A 16,323-nucleotide genomic window follows, 5' to 3' on the forward strand; every position below is an offset into this window, starting at 1 on the left:
TACTATAGAATTAGTCAAAGTTACGGCCGGCATTCACGGCACCCGATTATGGTTGATGGATTTAACAAAGTGAAGACATTTGATTTGAGAGACAACCAAGGCAACAGCAACAGCAACAGCAGCAAGAGTGAGGCCAGACCCAATTACTTGCCCCCGGTTTTTCTGTCAAAAGAAGAAGAAAAAATAGTCTGGAAAATCTCTTATAACAAAGTCAATTCTTGTATACAAAACGTTGTACAAATACTCTTTGTTGAAAGGATGCGCTTGTATAAAATAAATAAAAAGGGTTCTGAGCTAAACTAGGCCATAATCCATGGGACTAGTTTGCAATATTCCAGTATATTAAAAAATCATGGAGCCTCTTATGATTATGATTGATTGATTTTTTGTTGGCATAAAATGACATCACCGTACACGTCAACAGTCCAAGTATATAGGACAACTCTCCACTCACAAACACCCACGTGTCCCGATAACGTTCCCGTCTCTCTATCTCTCTCTTCCGTCTTCTACTAGTACTCTTCTCACATCGCTCTTCTAGCTAAAGCAAAGGCAGAAGCGTTCGTTGAGACAAGAAAGACAATGATGTCTGTGAGAACAATCTTACCATCGGCAGTTCTGCTGATTCTCATCGCCGCATCGACGGCGGAGAGTATCGCATATGATGAGTCAAACCCGATCCGTATGGTCTCCGACCGTCTCCGGGAGGTAGAGGAATCCGTTGTCCAGATCTTAGGCCAATCACGCCACGTTATCTCCTTCGCTCGCTTCGCTCACAGGTACGGGAAGAGGTACGAGAACGCGGAGGAGATGAAGCTCAGGTTCTCGATATTCAAGGAGAATCTGGATTTGATCAGATCCACCAATAAGAAAGGCTTGTCTTACAAACTCGGTGTCAATCGTAAGTTTATCATCTCTCTTCTCCATGAGTAATGTTTTGTAACTGGTGTCTGACTATTAACCTGGTTACCAAAAAAATATAGTGTCCGAGTAGAAACAGGTCCAACCAAACTGACACATGGATATATATATATATATATAAATAACCTTTTTACGTCTGGGGATCTTCTACGTTGATTTTTTTTTTTTTTTTTTTTAAGTTTTGATTTTTATTTATGCCTTGCTTCACGTGTCTCAAGATTGGAGTATATGAGCACGAGAGACTAGTTTGCGTGTGAATATGTAGCATCAAAGTTTATTTGTTCTGCTTCTTTATTATTTTAGATGTCCTGATTAAAGTCTGAAAAAAAAAACTGAACTTTGCTAACTGTTTCTTGAATGGATCATCAATACAGAGTTTACTGATATGACGTGGCAAGAGTTTCAAAGGACCAAGCTTGGTGCTGCTCAAAACTGCTCTGCCACTTTAAAGGGAACCCACAAACTCACAGGAGAAGCTCTTCCGGAAACCGTAAGTCCAGTATTCTTATTCTTGCATCACTGAGACCAATAATACCATTCAGTTCCTGTTTTTTTTTTCAGCTTAAAGAAAACGTATTTTAGCTGCAGGCCTTTTTCTTTAATTTGTCTCTGAGCCTTAAAATTGTGTAACTGCAGAAAGACTGGAGAGAAGATGGTATTGTTAGCCCTGTCAAAGACCAGGGGGGTTGTGGATCGTGCTGGACATTCAGGTATATTTTGAAATTGTGGGGGATCTCTTGATACAAAAATTGAAAAGTCATATGATCTATCTCTGCTCTGTAGTACTACTGGAGCGCTTGAGGCAGCTTATCACCAAGCATTTGGAAAAGGAATATCACTCTCTGAGCAACAGCTTGTGGATTGTGCTGGAGCTTTCAACAACTATGGCTGCAATGGTGGCCTTCCTTCCCAAGCCTTTGAATACATCAAATCCAACGGCGGCCTCGACACGGAGGAAGCTTATCCTTACACCGGTGAAGATGGAACCTGCAAGTATTCAGCTGAAAACGTCGGTGTACAAGTCCTTGACTCAGTCAACATTACTCTGGTAAGCATCTTTTACGGGATACTTGGATCTCACCTGCCTACAAGTATATGTTATCTGTAATGAGGATTCAAACGATGACAACAACAGGGTGCTGAAGATGAACTGAAGCATGCGGTTGGATTGCTAAGACCAGTAAGCATAGCATTCGAGGTTATACACTCATTCCGGCTTTACAAGAGCGGAGTTTACAGTGATAGTCACTGTGGACAGACTCCAATGGTGAGACTTCGTTCTTCAAACTGCTTAAAATGTTAAATGAAATATAATACTGTTGCATGTAGACTAATCTTAGCTTGTTAGTTAGTGTCTGATTCGTTTTCTCAAATGTGGCACTAGGACGTGAACCACGCTGTTTTGGCGGTTGGTTATGGAATTGAAGACGGTGTTCCATATTGGCTTATAAAGAACTCATGGGGAGCAGATTGGGGTGACAAAGGTTACTTCAAGATGGAGATGGGGAAGAACATGTGTGGTAAGTTCTTTAACTCTCATTAAACCATTGTCATACCATGTTACCAGATAATCAGAATTTCAGATGTTATCATATTTGGCCTCTCTCTCTATATATGTTGTTGATTCGTTCTTGAACTGCAGGTATTGCGACATGTGCATCGTACCCGATTGTGGCCTAAGATGATCAGCGAATGTCGTCTCTCAGTGATCAGATTACAATCATGTTCGCATATATATTGGATTTAAGACATTACTTGAAAGTCACTTGGGAGTGCATAGTGTTTTTATTATGCTTGTTGTAACATAAGGTCTGTTCATATGTACAAAATGATGCATACACTACAGACGATAAACTTTATAATGTATCCATGTTAAATTTAAGGACAAAAATTTATTTGGACCTTAGTAGCTTTGTTCTTGATCCTAAGCCAATTTCAATTAAAAATAGTTACAAGTTATGATATACTATACATTCTAAATCATACTATATATTAATTGAGAAGTCACTTTATAGACTTTTGCTTACGTGTCGATCATAGGTGAACTCTTACAAAATTGTTATAATTTGATTGATCGATGATTTTTAATTTTGTTTATTTTATTTAGATCTAAAAAGAAAAGTAAGTTTATAACCAATTAATATCACTTGCCAAATAATTTACATAATATTACAAATAATGATTTATGGTAACTAATTGTTTAAATCATAGAAAGAAAAATAAATTGATCATTTTCTATATTTATAAAATGCATAAAATAATAAAAGACAAATTGTTTATATAAATCAATATAATGATTTTATATTCTTATTTAAAAGCATTATATTTTGTATAAATTATCAGAATAACTATTAACATCTTCTAAAGTTCATATTACATGCTTTATAAATAATCTATAAAAACATTTATCAAATTATTATATATTTTAAATTATTATAAGAGTTTGTTTGTCATATATGAGAGCTTATAAATTAATTTATAAAAATTATTTTAAAATCACATCCTACTATCCTACTACTCCATATTAATTGAGAAGTGACTTAAGAGACTTTTGTTTATGTGTCGATCATTTATGAAATTCTAAAAAATTGTTATAAATTGATTGGTCGATATTATTTAATATAGATCAATTTTTAATATTTATAAAATACATAAAGTAATAAATGACAAACAATTTATATAAATCAATATAATGATTTTATATTCGTATTGAAAAGCATTATACTATATATAAATTATCATAATAACTATTGACATCTTCTAAAGTTCATATTATATGATTTACTAGATTAAGACCCGCGCCTTGCGCGGAATAAACATTATATATATAAATTATTTTATGTATTATATGTTCTTACATATTATGAAATAATAAATATATATTGAATAATTAAAAATCAGTAACTATTACATATATAATAATTTGGTGCGAACGTATAAATCAATTTTATTAATCTAAACATTTTAAAAAAAAATTTGATAGGATATGTAATTAAATTTAAATGATATTAACATACATAATATATTTTAAATATTAATGTCTATTTTTTTTTTAAATGATGCTTTCTACTCATATGTTTTTTTTATCATGTGTATTTTTAATAGCAAAAATTTTAAATTACTGATAACAAAATTTTCATTGTGGGATTAATAATTTTAGTAATTGATAATTTAAAAAATTTTATCAATGTTAGTTCAAAACTTTTATCCAAAAAAAATTATTCATAGTAAATTTTGAAACTAAAATATTTATTTATTCAATATAGTTTATAGTTTAATTTAGAATGATATATATACATATATATTTTAAATCTTAATGATTAATTAAATTAGACTTTTATTTATATGATTTTGTAATCATTTGTATTTTGTCATAACAAAAATTTTAAACCATGGATCGCAAAATTTGAATGTGAGACTTTTAACAGTTTTAGTAATTTATAGTCATTTTTAAAATTCAAAATATAAAATATACAGAAAATTTTAAATTTTATAATATGGTTATTGTGTTTTTTTTAAATTATTTTAATAGTTTTAAATTAAACAAATTTGATAGAAGATATTTTTTTTATCAGATCTTTATTATTCAAAATCATTAATTGTCAAATATATTTTACTCACATTAGGCAATTCCGTAATTTTTATTTAAGGAAATAATAAATGACATTAAAAATGAATTTATGGTTAGTTTAATAAAAAGCTTATTATATAATTAGATGGACCAACCTATTTCCCTAATAATTCTAAGAATCATCCTAGTGATGACATGTGGCTACAAAAAGAAGTTGTAATGTTTCACAAATAATATATAGGGGATAAATCATATATAAAAAATTTTATCAAATTATTTATCTTGGCTTATAGTATATTTTAAATAATCATAAGAGTTTATAAGTCACTATAAGAGCTAATAAATTAATTTATAAAATCCTACTGTATATTAATTGAGAAGTCACTTTTGTTGAAGTGTGGATCATAGGTGAACTCTTACAAAATTGTTATAATATGATTGGTCGATGATTTTTAATTTTTATTTATTTTATTTAGATAAAAAAAGAATGGTAAGTGTATAACCAATTAATATCACATACCAAATAATTTACATAATATTTAAAATAATGATTTATGGTAACTAATTGTTTAAATTATAGGAAGAGAAATAAATTGATCATTTTTTTATATTTATAAAATGCATGAAATATTAAACGACAAACCGTTTATATAAATCAATACAATGATTTTATATTCTTATTTAAAAGCATTATATTTTGTATAAATTATCATAATAGCTATTAACATCTTCTAAAGTTCATATTATATATATGTTTTATAAATCATTTATAAAAACATTTATCAAATTATTTATCTTCGCTTATTGTATATTTTAAATTATTATAAGAGTTTGTATGTCATCTATGAGAGCTTATAAATTAATTTAAAAAATTTAATTTAAAATCTCATCCTAATATCCTACTATATATTAATTGAGAAGTGACTTAACAGATTTTTTCTTATGTGTCGATCATATATGATATCCTAAAAAAAATGTTATAAATTTATTGGTCGATAATATGTAATATATATCAATTGTTTTATATTTATAAAATACATAAATAATAAACGACAAACAGTTTATATAAATCAATATAATGATTTTGTATTCTTAATTAAAGGCATTATATTTTTTATAAATTATCATAATAATTGTTAACATCTTTTAAAGTTCATATTACATGCTTTATAAAACATATATAAAAACATTTATCAAATTATTTATATTGGCTTATTGTATATTTTAAATTATTATAAGAGTTTGTAAGTCATCTATAAGAGCTTATAAATTAATTTATAAAATCTATTTTAAAATTTCATGCTACTATGCTACTATATATTAATTGAGAAGTCACTTAAGAGTTAATATTATAATTTGATTTGTTAATGTTTTCAATTTTTTTTTTTTTGATGAGTACGAACATCAGTTCTAGAACCAGTTTTATCATTATCCAAACGATTAATTTATATTTCACAAAATAATTTATGGTAATTAAATATGTGATTTATATAATATATATAAAGCTTCATATAATAATTTTTAGGAATCAAGTATTTTTAAACTATATAAAATATTTTAAAAGTTTCAGTATTATATACCTTCAAAACTTAAGTAATTTTATTAAAACTGAATCATGAATATTATATATAACTAATTTTAGCATAATTATCAATACAAAATATCAAAAAGTATTTTAAATAGTCATATTTTTCCTTTTTAAAAAGCAATCATTTTAGAAAAATATTTAACAAAAAATACATAATGATAAAAACATCTTTTAATTTGAAAAATTACAATAAATATATTGTTACAAAACATTCAAAATTTCTAAACTATATAAAATATTTTAAAAGTTTCAGTATTACATGCCTTCAAAACTTAAGTAATCTTATTAAAACTGAATCATGAATATTATATATAACTAATTTTAGCACAATTATCAATACAAAATATCAAAAAGTATTTTAAATAGTCATATTTATCCTTTTTAAAAAACAATCATTTTTAGAAACAATATTTAACAAAAAATACTTAATGATAAAACATATTTTAATTTGAAAAATTACAATAAATATATTGTTACAAAACATTTAAATCCACGAAATCGCGTGCATCCACCTAGTTTTAAGTAAATATATTGATTTACACTGAACTTTTACATTGGTTTACTTGCGCAATTATTTAAAGAAAACATTTTATTTATGAAAATTGCAAACGATCGAAATTAGAATATTTTACGTTGTGGGATACTTTTTCACTTTGCAATTACACTCAAGGCACAGAGTGCTTGAGACACACTTTTATACGCCGTAAAGACAAGAATGACCTTGCACTAAAGAAAACGGAACAAAACTGAACATGTTCCCAATTGAATTTCAAATCAACCCCGCTTAGATTTGGGATATTTCTCCATTTTTTCTCAAAAGCAAGAAACCCTAGAGCCTCCAAATTTTCACTTTCTTCTCAATCGCCTTGAGACATACCCTCTTATCTTCAATCTGATATAATTTTGGCGTAGATTTCAACGTTCGAACAGCATGTCGAAGCGGTGATCCCCTCGAAAGAAGAAGCTCGACACCCATGGTCAGTTTCATTAGATTTGTTCTAGTCTGTGAAGCTTGGGTCTCACCAGAAATTAAATGGGCCAGCGACAACACCATATCGCCATGGGCTGAGTCCACAACAGGTCCACTCCAGCTTATGACACCTGATCACATACGAAGTATATATAATAAATGTGAGTATGATGATTAGGGTTACGGAAGCATTAAGGAAACTCAGGGTTTACAACAACAAGAATCAGATTAAGCAAGGGTTGATAAGCAAGAGGAAGGAGACAACAATACAAGATATATAGCTTAGGCCTAAGACTATTATCTAAGGGCTTTGTTGTATCCTCTAGCTTTGGAGTATTTGGTTCTTTGTAAACAATTTACCTAGCACACTGATTTGGTGTTGCTAGTGTCTCTTTGATCTAGTGGATTTTGGGAGCAGAAGTTCTCCCACGAGACGTACCGCGCCGAGGGCCGGGAACTCGTTAAATCGTGTGTGTCTTTACTTTTAGTATTAGACCTAGATCAAGCTAACTTCTAACCTAAGTAACCTTAGCTAATAATATTCTACAAGTGGTATCAGAGCTTCCGGGTTATATCAAGGTTGCTTAGGAGAAAAAGAGAGAGCTATATCCAGTACCTGTTCGATGGGGAAGTCGAAAGAACGTGTGGATATAGATCGGTTCGAGGGTGATGGTGATTTCGCCCTATGGAAGGTGAGGATGCTTGCTCACTTTGGAGTGCTTGGACTGAAAGCTATTCTCACCGATGAGAAGCTTTTAAAGGATGACGTGGATCCGAAGGATGAACCCGAGTCTGCCATAAAGGACACGGGGAAGGGGCTAGCTGGGCTTGTGGCGCCCACACCTGGGCTTGTTGCGCCCACACCTGCAATTGATCCTGCAAAATTCGAAAAATCAGAGAAAGCGAAGGACCTAATTGTGCTGAATGTTGGGAACAAAGTCTTAAGGAAAATCCAACATTGTGAGACTGCTGCTGCAATGTGGAGTACACTGAACAAGTTGTACACAGAGACATCTTTACCCAACATGATTTATCTACAGCTTAGGTTCTACACTTTCAAGATGGCCGACTCAAAATCCATTGATGAGAATGTGGATGAATTCTTGAAGCTAGTTGCAGATTTAAACAATTTGCAAGTTGAAGTATCCGAGGAAGTTCAAGCTATCCTACTGCAAAGTTCTCTACCTAACAAGTATGATCAACTCAAAGAGACTCTCAAGTATGGGAGAGACACCCTAAGCCTAGCTGAGGTTACAGGGGCTGCAAGGTCGAAAGAAAGAGAGTTGATCGAGAGTGGTAAGTTTACCAGGTCAGGTGGAGAAGGTCTGATGGTGACAGATAGGGGAAGATCAGACCAACATTCTGGCAAAGGCAATGGAAAATCTTACAGGGGAAGATCCAAGAGCAGACAGGGACGTTCCAAATCGCGTCCCAGAAACAACAAAAACACCAAGGGATGTTTTGTATGCGGAAAGGAGGACCACTGGAAGCGTGATTGCCCTGATAAGAAGCCTTACAAAACGCCAGACTCAGCTAATGTTGTGGCAGAGTCCAAGGAACCTTTAATTCTCACCGTAAGCACCCAATACTCCAAGGACGAATGGGTGATGGACTTTGGCTGCTCGTTCCACATCACACTAGACAAGAGCTTCCTGTTCGATCTGGAAGAATTCAAAGGTGGAAAAGTGTTAATGGCAAATAACACACATAGCAACATTCAAGGAATGGGAAAGATTAAAATTCTAAATCCAAATGGATCTACTGTGGTTCTAACAGGCGTAAGATATATGTCTGGTATGAGTAGAAACTTAATCTCTTATGGAATGGTGGAAACATCAGGATGCAGATATGAAGGCAAGGATCTCATGGTTAATTTCTAAAAGGATGATCAACCGGTTATCTCAGGGAAATATCATCAGGGATTATATTATCTACAGGGGACAGTTTCTCGAGGAGAGACTAATCTATCTAAAGTTGAGAGAAATATGACTAATGTTTGGCATTCACGCCTCGGTCATATGAATCTTAATAACATGTCTGAACTTGTCAAACAGGGATTTATCATTGACAAGGAAGTTAAGACATTGGATTTCTGTGAACACTGCATAATTGGGAAATCTCACAAGCAAAGTTTTCCTAAGGCTAAGCATGTGACTAAAGGGATTCTAGAGTATATTCACTCTGACCTTTGGGGTTCTCCATCTACACCAGATAGCCTTGCTGGAAACAAGTATTTCGTGACATTTATTGATGATTTCTCTAAGAAGGTTTGGATTTATTTTCTGAAGACTAAGGATGAGGTATTCTCTAAGTTCAGAGAATGGAAAGCTTAGGTGGAGTTGAAGACAGAGAAGAAAATCAAATGCCTAACGACAGATAATGGGTTGGAGTTGTGTAATAAGCAGTTTGATAATTACTGCAAACAGGTGAGAATTAAACGTCACAGAACCTGCAGCTACACCCCTCAGCAGAATGGGGCTTCAGAAAGGATGAATAGAACCATCATGGATAAGGTTAGATGCATGCTAGTCGAATCTGGCTTAGACCAAAGCTTCTGGGCAGAGGCGGCATCCACTGCCATCCATGTGATCAATAGATCACCTAACTCTACACTCGAGTTCAGAATGCCTGAGGAAGTGTGGACCGCTGACTTGGGACATCTAAGAACGTTTGGATGCACTGAGTATGTCCATATAACTGAGGAGAAAACATGACCTAGAGCCATCAAAGGGGTTTTCGTGGGGTACCCTATAGGTACTAAAGGCTATCGAGTTTGGATAGAGGATGAAGGCAGATGTAGAACAAGCAGAAACGTTGTCTTCAATGAAGATGAGCTGTACAAGCACACTGTTGCTAAAGCAAAGGAAAGCACAGAAGTGACTAAAGAGACATAGAAACAAGCTAAAAAGAGGGTCTCATTCAGTGATGATTTGATCAGAGGGCCTTCTCCTTCTGTCGAATCCAAAGACACATATGATCAAGGTGGAGAAGAATCATCATCTGATAGCTCGAGTAGCTCAAGTAATCGAGAACATAATGACGAAGTTGAAAGTGAGAGTGGTGACACTAGAACTTTAGATACCTATGTTTTAGCCCGAGATAGAGCAAGAAGACAGAATGTGAGGCCTCCATCACGTTATGAGGATGGAAACTTTATAGCCTATGCGCTCAATGTTATTAATTACTTGGAGGTTGAAGAACCTAAATCCTACTATGAAAAGTCCACAAAAGAAGTTGTGGAAGAATGCGGCTGAAGAGGAGATGGAATCTCATAGGAAGAACAGAACCTGAGATCTAATTGATAGGCTTGCTAAGGCAAAGCTTGTTGGATGCAGATGGCTGTTTAAGCTGAAACCTGGAATCCCAGGTGTTGAGGATGAACGATACAAGGGTAGACTAGTTGCAAAGGGGTATTCTCAGACAGAAGGGGTTGACTACAATAAAATATTTTCACCAGTTGTGAAACATGTCTCTATCAGACTTACGCTCAGCATTGTGGTAAACCTAAACTTGGAACTAGAACAGATGGATGTCAAAACAGCTTTTCTACATGGAAGTCTAGAGGAAAGGATCTTAATGGAACAACCTGAGGGGTTTATAAAGCCAGGGACAGAGAACAAAGTATGCATGTTAAGGAAGTCTCTGTATGGCTTGAAACAGTCTCCAAGAAGATGGAACCATAGGTTCAACAGCTTCATGAAGAATCAGTTGTTTGAACGGTGCAGTAAAGACTTGTATGTCTACATGAGGGATGTTAAAACTGACAAGGCCATCCTACTCCTATATATCGATGACATGTTGATTGCCTCAGGAAACAAGAGGCTGATCAAAGATCTTAAGGAAAAGCTAAGTGGAGAATTTGAGATGAAGGATATGGGAAAGGCCTCAAGAATTTTGGGCATGGATATTACTAGAGACCGAGAAAGAGGAACCCTGATCCTATCTCAGAGCAACTACATTGAGAAAGTCCTAAAGACGTTTGGAATGCAGGACGCTAAGCCTGTGATTACTCCTACTGCATCACATTTTAAATTGAGAAGCCTAACAGATGATGAGTGGAAGGTGAAAGCTTCTCAGATGGAAAGGATTCCCTATGCTAGCGCCGTGGGAAGCCTTTTGTACGCAATGGTAGGCTCTAGACCTGACTTAGGTTTTGCAGTAGGCTACATCTGCAGATTCATGAGTAAACCAGGAAGGGAACACTGGAAAGCAGTTCAGTGGGTCCTAAGGTACTTAAAGGGAGCAGTGGATTCAAATTTAACATTCAGAAAGAACTCTACACTCCTAGTGGAAGGATACTCAGACTCAGATTATGCAACAGACATGGATAGAAGGCGTTCAGTAACTGGATATGCATTCAAATTTGGAGGTAACATTATCTCATGGAAATCATGTCTACAATCAGTGGTTGCTCTATCTACTACAGAAACAGAGTACATGGCTACGAATGAAGCAGCTAAAGAAGCAATGTGGCTAAAGGAAATATGCAATGAACTAGGTTTCAAGCAACATGGAATCAAACTCTACTGTGATTCTCAAAGTGCCCTAGCTCTAGCAAGAAATCCAGTCAATCATGAAAAAACAAAGCATATAGCTACCAAGTTCAACTTCATTCGAGACCTAGTGGAATCAGGAGATATTGTCCTAAACAAGATACACACTAATGTCAATCCTTCAGACTTCCTAACAAAGACGGTACCTGGTCAGAAGTTCCAGCTTTGCTGTGAGCTTTTGAATGTGAACTGATAAGACTGGAGACGCTCCAGGTGATTCAAAGTTGAATAGGCCCACTCTCGCACAACACAGACAACAAACAATAGGTCAGTATGTGTGCAATTGTGAATCTAAGTCAACAAGGAGTGTCAATAAAGAACAAGGAATCACCTGGAGGATAATGAGAATCGAGAAAGAGTACTCGATTCAGGTGAAGTAACCGTGAGCCACTAGACATTCCCATACAGGAACAGACTTAGAAAGGGCTTTGTGAGGTATACAGAAGCAAGCATCATGGTCTGGTAACTTAAGAAAGGCATCATCAATGGAATCTTTCAGAGACAGTGAATCTACATGTAGCCACAAGATGCAGGTGTTAGTAACAAGTTCGTGAAGTGTTACGAGTCACAAGAGTAGTTCAGAAGTGGCTTACCAACAGAACGCGACAGTGTCTGATTAATCAAGGGGTTTCAATATAGAAACCAAGATAGCTCATCATCGAGCTGAGTCGACTCCTGAAACATAGGAGAGGAGTCAGATCGGCAGAGGATTAACGTCATTGAAGATAGTTCCGTTGAATAAGGAGATTACCTGATCTATGAAAGAGGTGGAGCTCAGGCATGAGCTCAAAGACATGTCAGGTTCTTAGCTGCATCCGAAAGAGCAATCTGAGAAGACATGCAAAATACGCCACAGGTTAGCTAAACGCTAACGAGATCTGTTTGACATTCTTAACAGATGATCCTAATCACTCGAGACAAGGAGAGAGTAGATGTACCTGAGGATATTGAAAGGAAAATTTGACGGAGTCAGCTTTCATCGCTCACGGAGAAGTAAATCGCCTTGCGGTGAAGAGACTTCAATTGGAGGAGAAAGAAAGAGGAGATGCGGCGCCATCGTGGTAGAGCTGACGAGATCTTCTTCAATCGGAGCGACGTTTGCGAGGTGGAGAAAACGGAGATCTCTCAAGATGAGACCGAGTCCATTTCAGTGGAGAAGGTTCGCGAGAGAGGAGAGAGAGGAGAGAGAGGAGAGAGAGTCAAACTGACTCGTCTTTCTTCGATCAAGACAAAGAGACAAGGAGGAGCTGGGCTGTCGGCAACAAGATTTGCCCGATGGGCTATTAATGGGCTCGATTCAAGCTGGTGGAGATTTGTGAAGCTTGGGCCTCGCCAGAAATTAAATGGGCCAGGGACAACACCATATCGCCATGGGCTGAGTCCACAACAGGCCCACTCCAGCTTATGACACCTGATCACATACAAAGCATATATAATAGATGTGAGTATGATGATTAGGGTTACGGAATCATTAAGGAAACTCAGGATTTACAACAACAAGAATCAGATTAAGCAAGGATTGGTAAGCAAGAGGAAGGAGACAACAATACAAGATATATAGCTTAGGCCTAAGACTATTATCTAAGGGCTTTGTTATATCCTTTAGCTTTGGAGTATTTGGTTCTTTGTAAACAATCTACCTAGCACACTGATTTGGTGTTGCTAGTGTCTCTTTGATCTAGTGGATTTTGGGAGCAGAAATTCTCCCACGAAACGTACCGCGTCGAGAGGGCCGGGAACTCGTTAAATCGTGTGTGTCTTTACTTTTAGTACTAGACCTAGATGAAGCTAACTTCTAACCTAAGTAACCTGAGCTAATAATATTCTACATTGTCTTTGTAAGATTTTTCTTCTATCTTCTTGGAGATCCAACCGATTTTAATATCTAGAGATGGTGTTTGTCGTCGAGAAGACATGTCTGAAACCGACTTAGATCCCCTCTGTGAAGCAGTCCAACACCATTCGCCGCGTCAAATCGAGTCCAACACCATTTTCGTTTCTTCAGGTAAACTAAGCCTTTGAGTGATAATTTCTGTGAAGTTTGATCATTTGAGTGATAATTTGAATTGGGCTGTGTAAAATTAAATGCTTGTAACTTGATTAGTTTCAGATTATGGTTTGTTTTTCTTAAGAGTTTTCTTTTAACAGATCTTTTATTCATTGGGTCACGAGTTAAAAGGTTCGGACTTTGTCAGTGTGAATGGACAGACTTGCATCTGCAACAGTCTATGGCTGTGGAGCTTCTGTTTTTATCCTTTGCTTGTTGCAACAGAGTCTATGGTCCGTCGCTCTCTTTGCCATTGTCTTCCTCCGACGAATTATCCGATGGTTCGTTTCAGATTCACTTTCCTCTTTTTGATATTTTGTGAAATTCAACTTCTTTGTCTCGATTTGAGGAATAGAGTTTCTAAATATATGTCTGGAGTTCACTCTTTGTCTTTGTGTGGTCTCCATTTCTAAACGGTCTTCATCTCCTTAATTTCATCTCTTTGCTTTCTCGTTCAAAGTTGATGGCTGCGTGTGGTCGCTTTCTTGATAGTCATTAAAAATCTTTGTGTTCTTTTTTTTCAAACTCCAGTTTCTGCAAAACTCGGGAGCTCTCAGTCGGATCCAACCAGTTCCCAGGGGCGAAGGTGATGATCTATTGTCCACTGCTGAATGAGGCAAAAATGTCTCTGGTTAGTTTTTAATATTGGATCTCTGGTCGGTGACCTGCTCTCTTTGTGCTTCCAATCAAATAGTGGATCGTTACTAGTAGTGGTATTTGACGTTTGGCCACTGTGTATTCTAACAATGTTTATTTTTGTTTGCCTAAATTTAGGAGTGTTGATTGTTTATCTTGTTTTTGCCTTTGGGAATGTTGAATTTATGTAATAGGAACTGATGCTTCACCCGTAACGTATTTATGTTTCTTTATATTACTAGAGAAATGGATTAGTGCACTGAGTATTCTATCTTCAATTCTTCATGTTCTTCTTTTGTCTAAGAGTTAGTTTTTTTTTGCATATAGCCGTCCACAAAACATGTCCATATCTTCTCTTTTTGCACATTTCCCGTTTACAAACATCCGTCCACATAGTGAAAGGATGTGGACATAGAAGGTTTTCAGTCATTTCACGAATAGCCGTCCACGATAGATTAAAACCGTTTACGTCCACAGCTTTTTCCACATGTTTGTGGACGGCTGTTTCTGAACAAATTTAAAACCTTCTATGTCCACATTTTTTATTAATGTTTCACATCCAACCGTCTACGTCAACGTCTTCTGTTTTTTTATCCATGTCCACACTTTTTGCATATATATTAATATATATAAAAATATATATAAAATGAATGTTAAAAGATAGGTAATTTCATATATAATTTATTACCACAATTAGATTTATTTTATATATTTTAAATTTTTAGATAAAAGAAAAAAAGATCAACGAGATCAAAGAAAACTAAGTTGAAACATAACCGGGTTCCCCTTATCAAACACAACTAATTCTCATCTTCTTATATATTAAAACAGAAGTCACAACTTTGATTCATATGCCATTTTTTTAAAAATGGACATATTCCTACAAAGTCATGTTACATTTAATCTATACTCTTATCACTTAAATTTTGGGCCTACAAGAAATTTTTTATTGGGCTATCAATAATTGGATTTAGAGAATAGATGATCCAATGGATTTATAAATAGTATAAATTAAATAAATATAATTTAATGTTGTAATACTATACCTCCATATGTTAAATATTTAAATATTTGTCGATGTTAACTTTTAAAATTATAAAGATTTTTTTTTTAAAATAACAAAAATCATATTATCTAACAATGATTAATATTTACTATCTTAAACCAATGAAAACAAATTTTAAACTATATAGTTTTTTAAAAAAATTAAAAAAAAAACTAAATGTTTAATTATTTACTCGATAATATAAATCTATGAAACGAAAAATTTAATTTTTTAAAAACTTTCTAAATTTGTGAAATGTTACACTATCTTTGAATACGACAATAAAACAACATTTTACTAATCTTTATATATATAGTTACGATTTTAATAATAAAATAATATTCCAAAAATATATATATAGAAGAAGATACAAATATATGTGAAATTTTAAAAACAATCTATTCAATAAAAAAAATATATCGTAAACTTATTATGTTTTAAAAATTGATAGACACATATATTATAATATATACCAATTTATAATTGAAAATAAAATATTATATAAAAATATATAAAAAATAAATGAAAACAAAAATCTGTGCGATTGCGCGGGTCGAGATCTAGTTTTTATTAAGAGCAAACTTGTCACAATTTTACCTTTGGTCTACGCTAAAGTGTCTTACATGCATGAAGTGCATCTGGGTGTAAGATAAAATTAAAAAGTGACTCTGAGAACAATCAACTCTCAAAATTAAGATAGACATATGCAAATGCCAAAGAAAAGAAACCCACAAGATAAAATTAGAATCACGGAGAGAGTCTGAGTATGATGTACATATAATCAAAGAAGAATGTAATTAGCTGACTGAAAAAAATCAGGGCCAAACAATTGTTTTTCTTCCCTTGATGCAGTGCTGCTGCTACTTTGAACTCCTCTCAAATCAAACGTCTTCACCTTATTGAATCCATCACTCACTGTCCCACGTCTTTCTGCCGTCAGGCTGTAGCTGCTGAATGCTTCTACTTGCGGAAGAGATCCATTCAAATCTCAG

The 16,323-nt window shown here is 34.3% G+C and overlaps 2 protein-coding genes across 2 annotated transcripts; both read left to right on the forward strand.

Moving 5' to 3' along the window:
* The first annotated feature begins 582 nt into the window (after positions 1-582).
* LOC106401153 (thiol protease aleurain) lies at positions 583-2,744 on the forward strand. The gene is given in 7 exon segments (NM_001315991.1): positions 583-901; positions 1,296-1,411; positions 1,558-1,631; positions 1,705-1,969; positions 2,057-2,188; positions 2,306-2,441; positions 2,564-2,744. Coding segments are annotated over 7 exon segments (1,080 nt in total). The 3' UTR covers positions 2,602-2,744.
* A 9,553-nt stretch (positions 2,745-12,297) lies between these two features.
* LOC106399801 lies at positions 12,298-14,571 on the forward strand. The gene is made up of 3 exons (XM_013840254.3): positions 12,298-13,608; positions 13,752-13,931; positions 14,182-14,571. The coding sequence occupies exons 1-3, from the start codon at positions 13,518-13,520 to the stop codon at positions 14,238-14,240; spliced, it is 330 nt and encodes a 109-aa protein (XP_013695708.1). The 5' UTR covers positions 12,298-13,517; the 3' UTR covers positions 14,241-14,571.
* The last annotated feature ends 1,752 nt before the right edge of the window (positions 14,572-16,323 follow it).

Source organism: Brassica napus, chromosome C9, assembly GCF_020379485.1.
Source record: "Brassica napus cultivar Da-Ae chromosome C9, Da-Ae, whole genome shotgun sequence".
Lineage (NCBI taxonomy): Eukaryota > Viridiplantae > Streptophyta > Magnoliopsida > Brassicales > Brassicaceae > Brassica > Brassica napus.

Excerpts from the sequence above, each read along its gene's own strand:
- LOC106399801 (XM_013840254.3), top strand. The coding sequence starts at position 13,518 with ATGTCTGAAACCGACTTAGATCCCCTCTGTGAAGCAGTCCAACACCAT. Across the intron at positions 13,609-13,751 it reads CACCATTTTCGTTTCTTCAG|ATCTTTTATTCATTGGGTCA; the intron begins GTAAACTAAGCC and ends TTCTTTTAACAG. Across the intron at positions 13,932-14,181 it reads CTCCGACGAATTATCCGATG|TTTCTGCAAAACTCGGGAGC; the intron begins GTTCGTTTCAGA and ends TTCAAACTCCAG.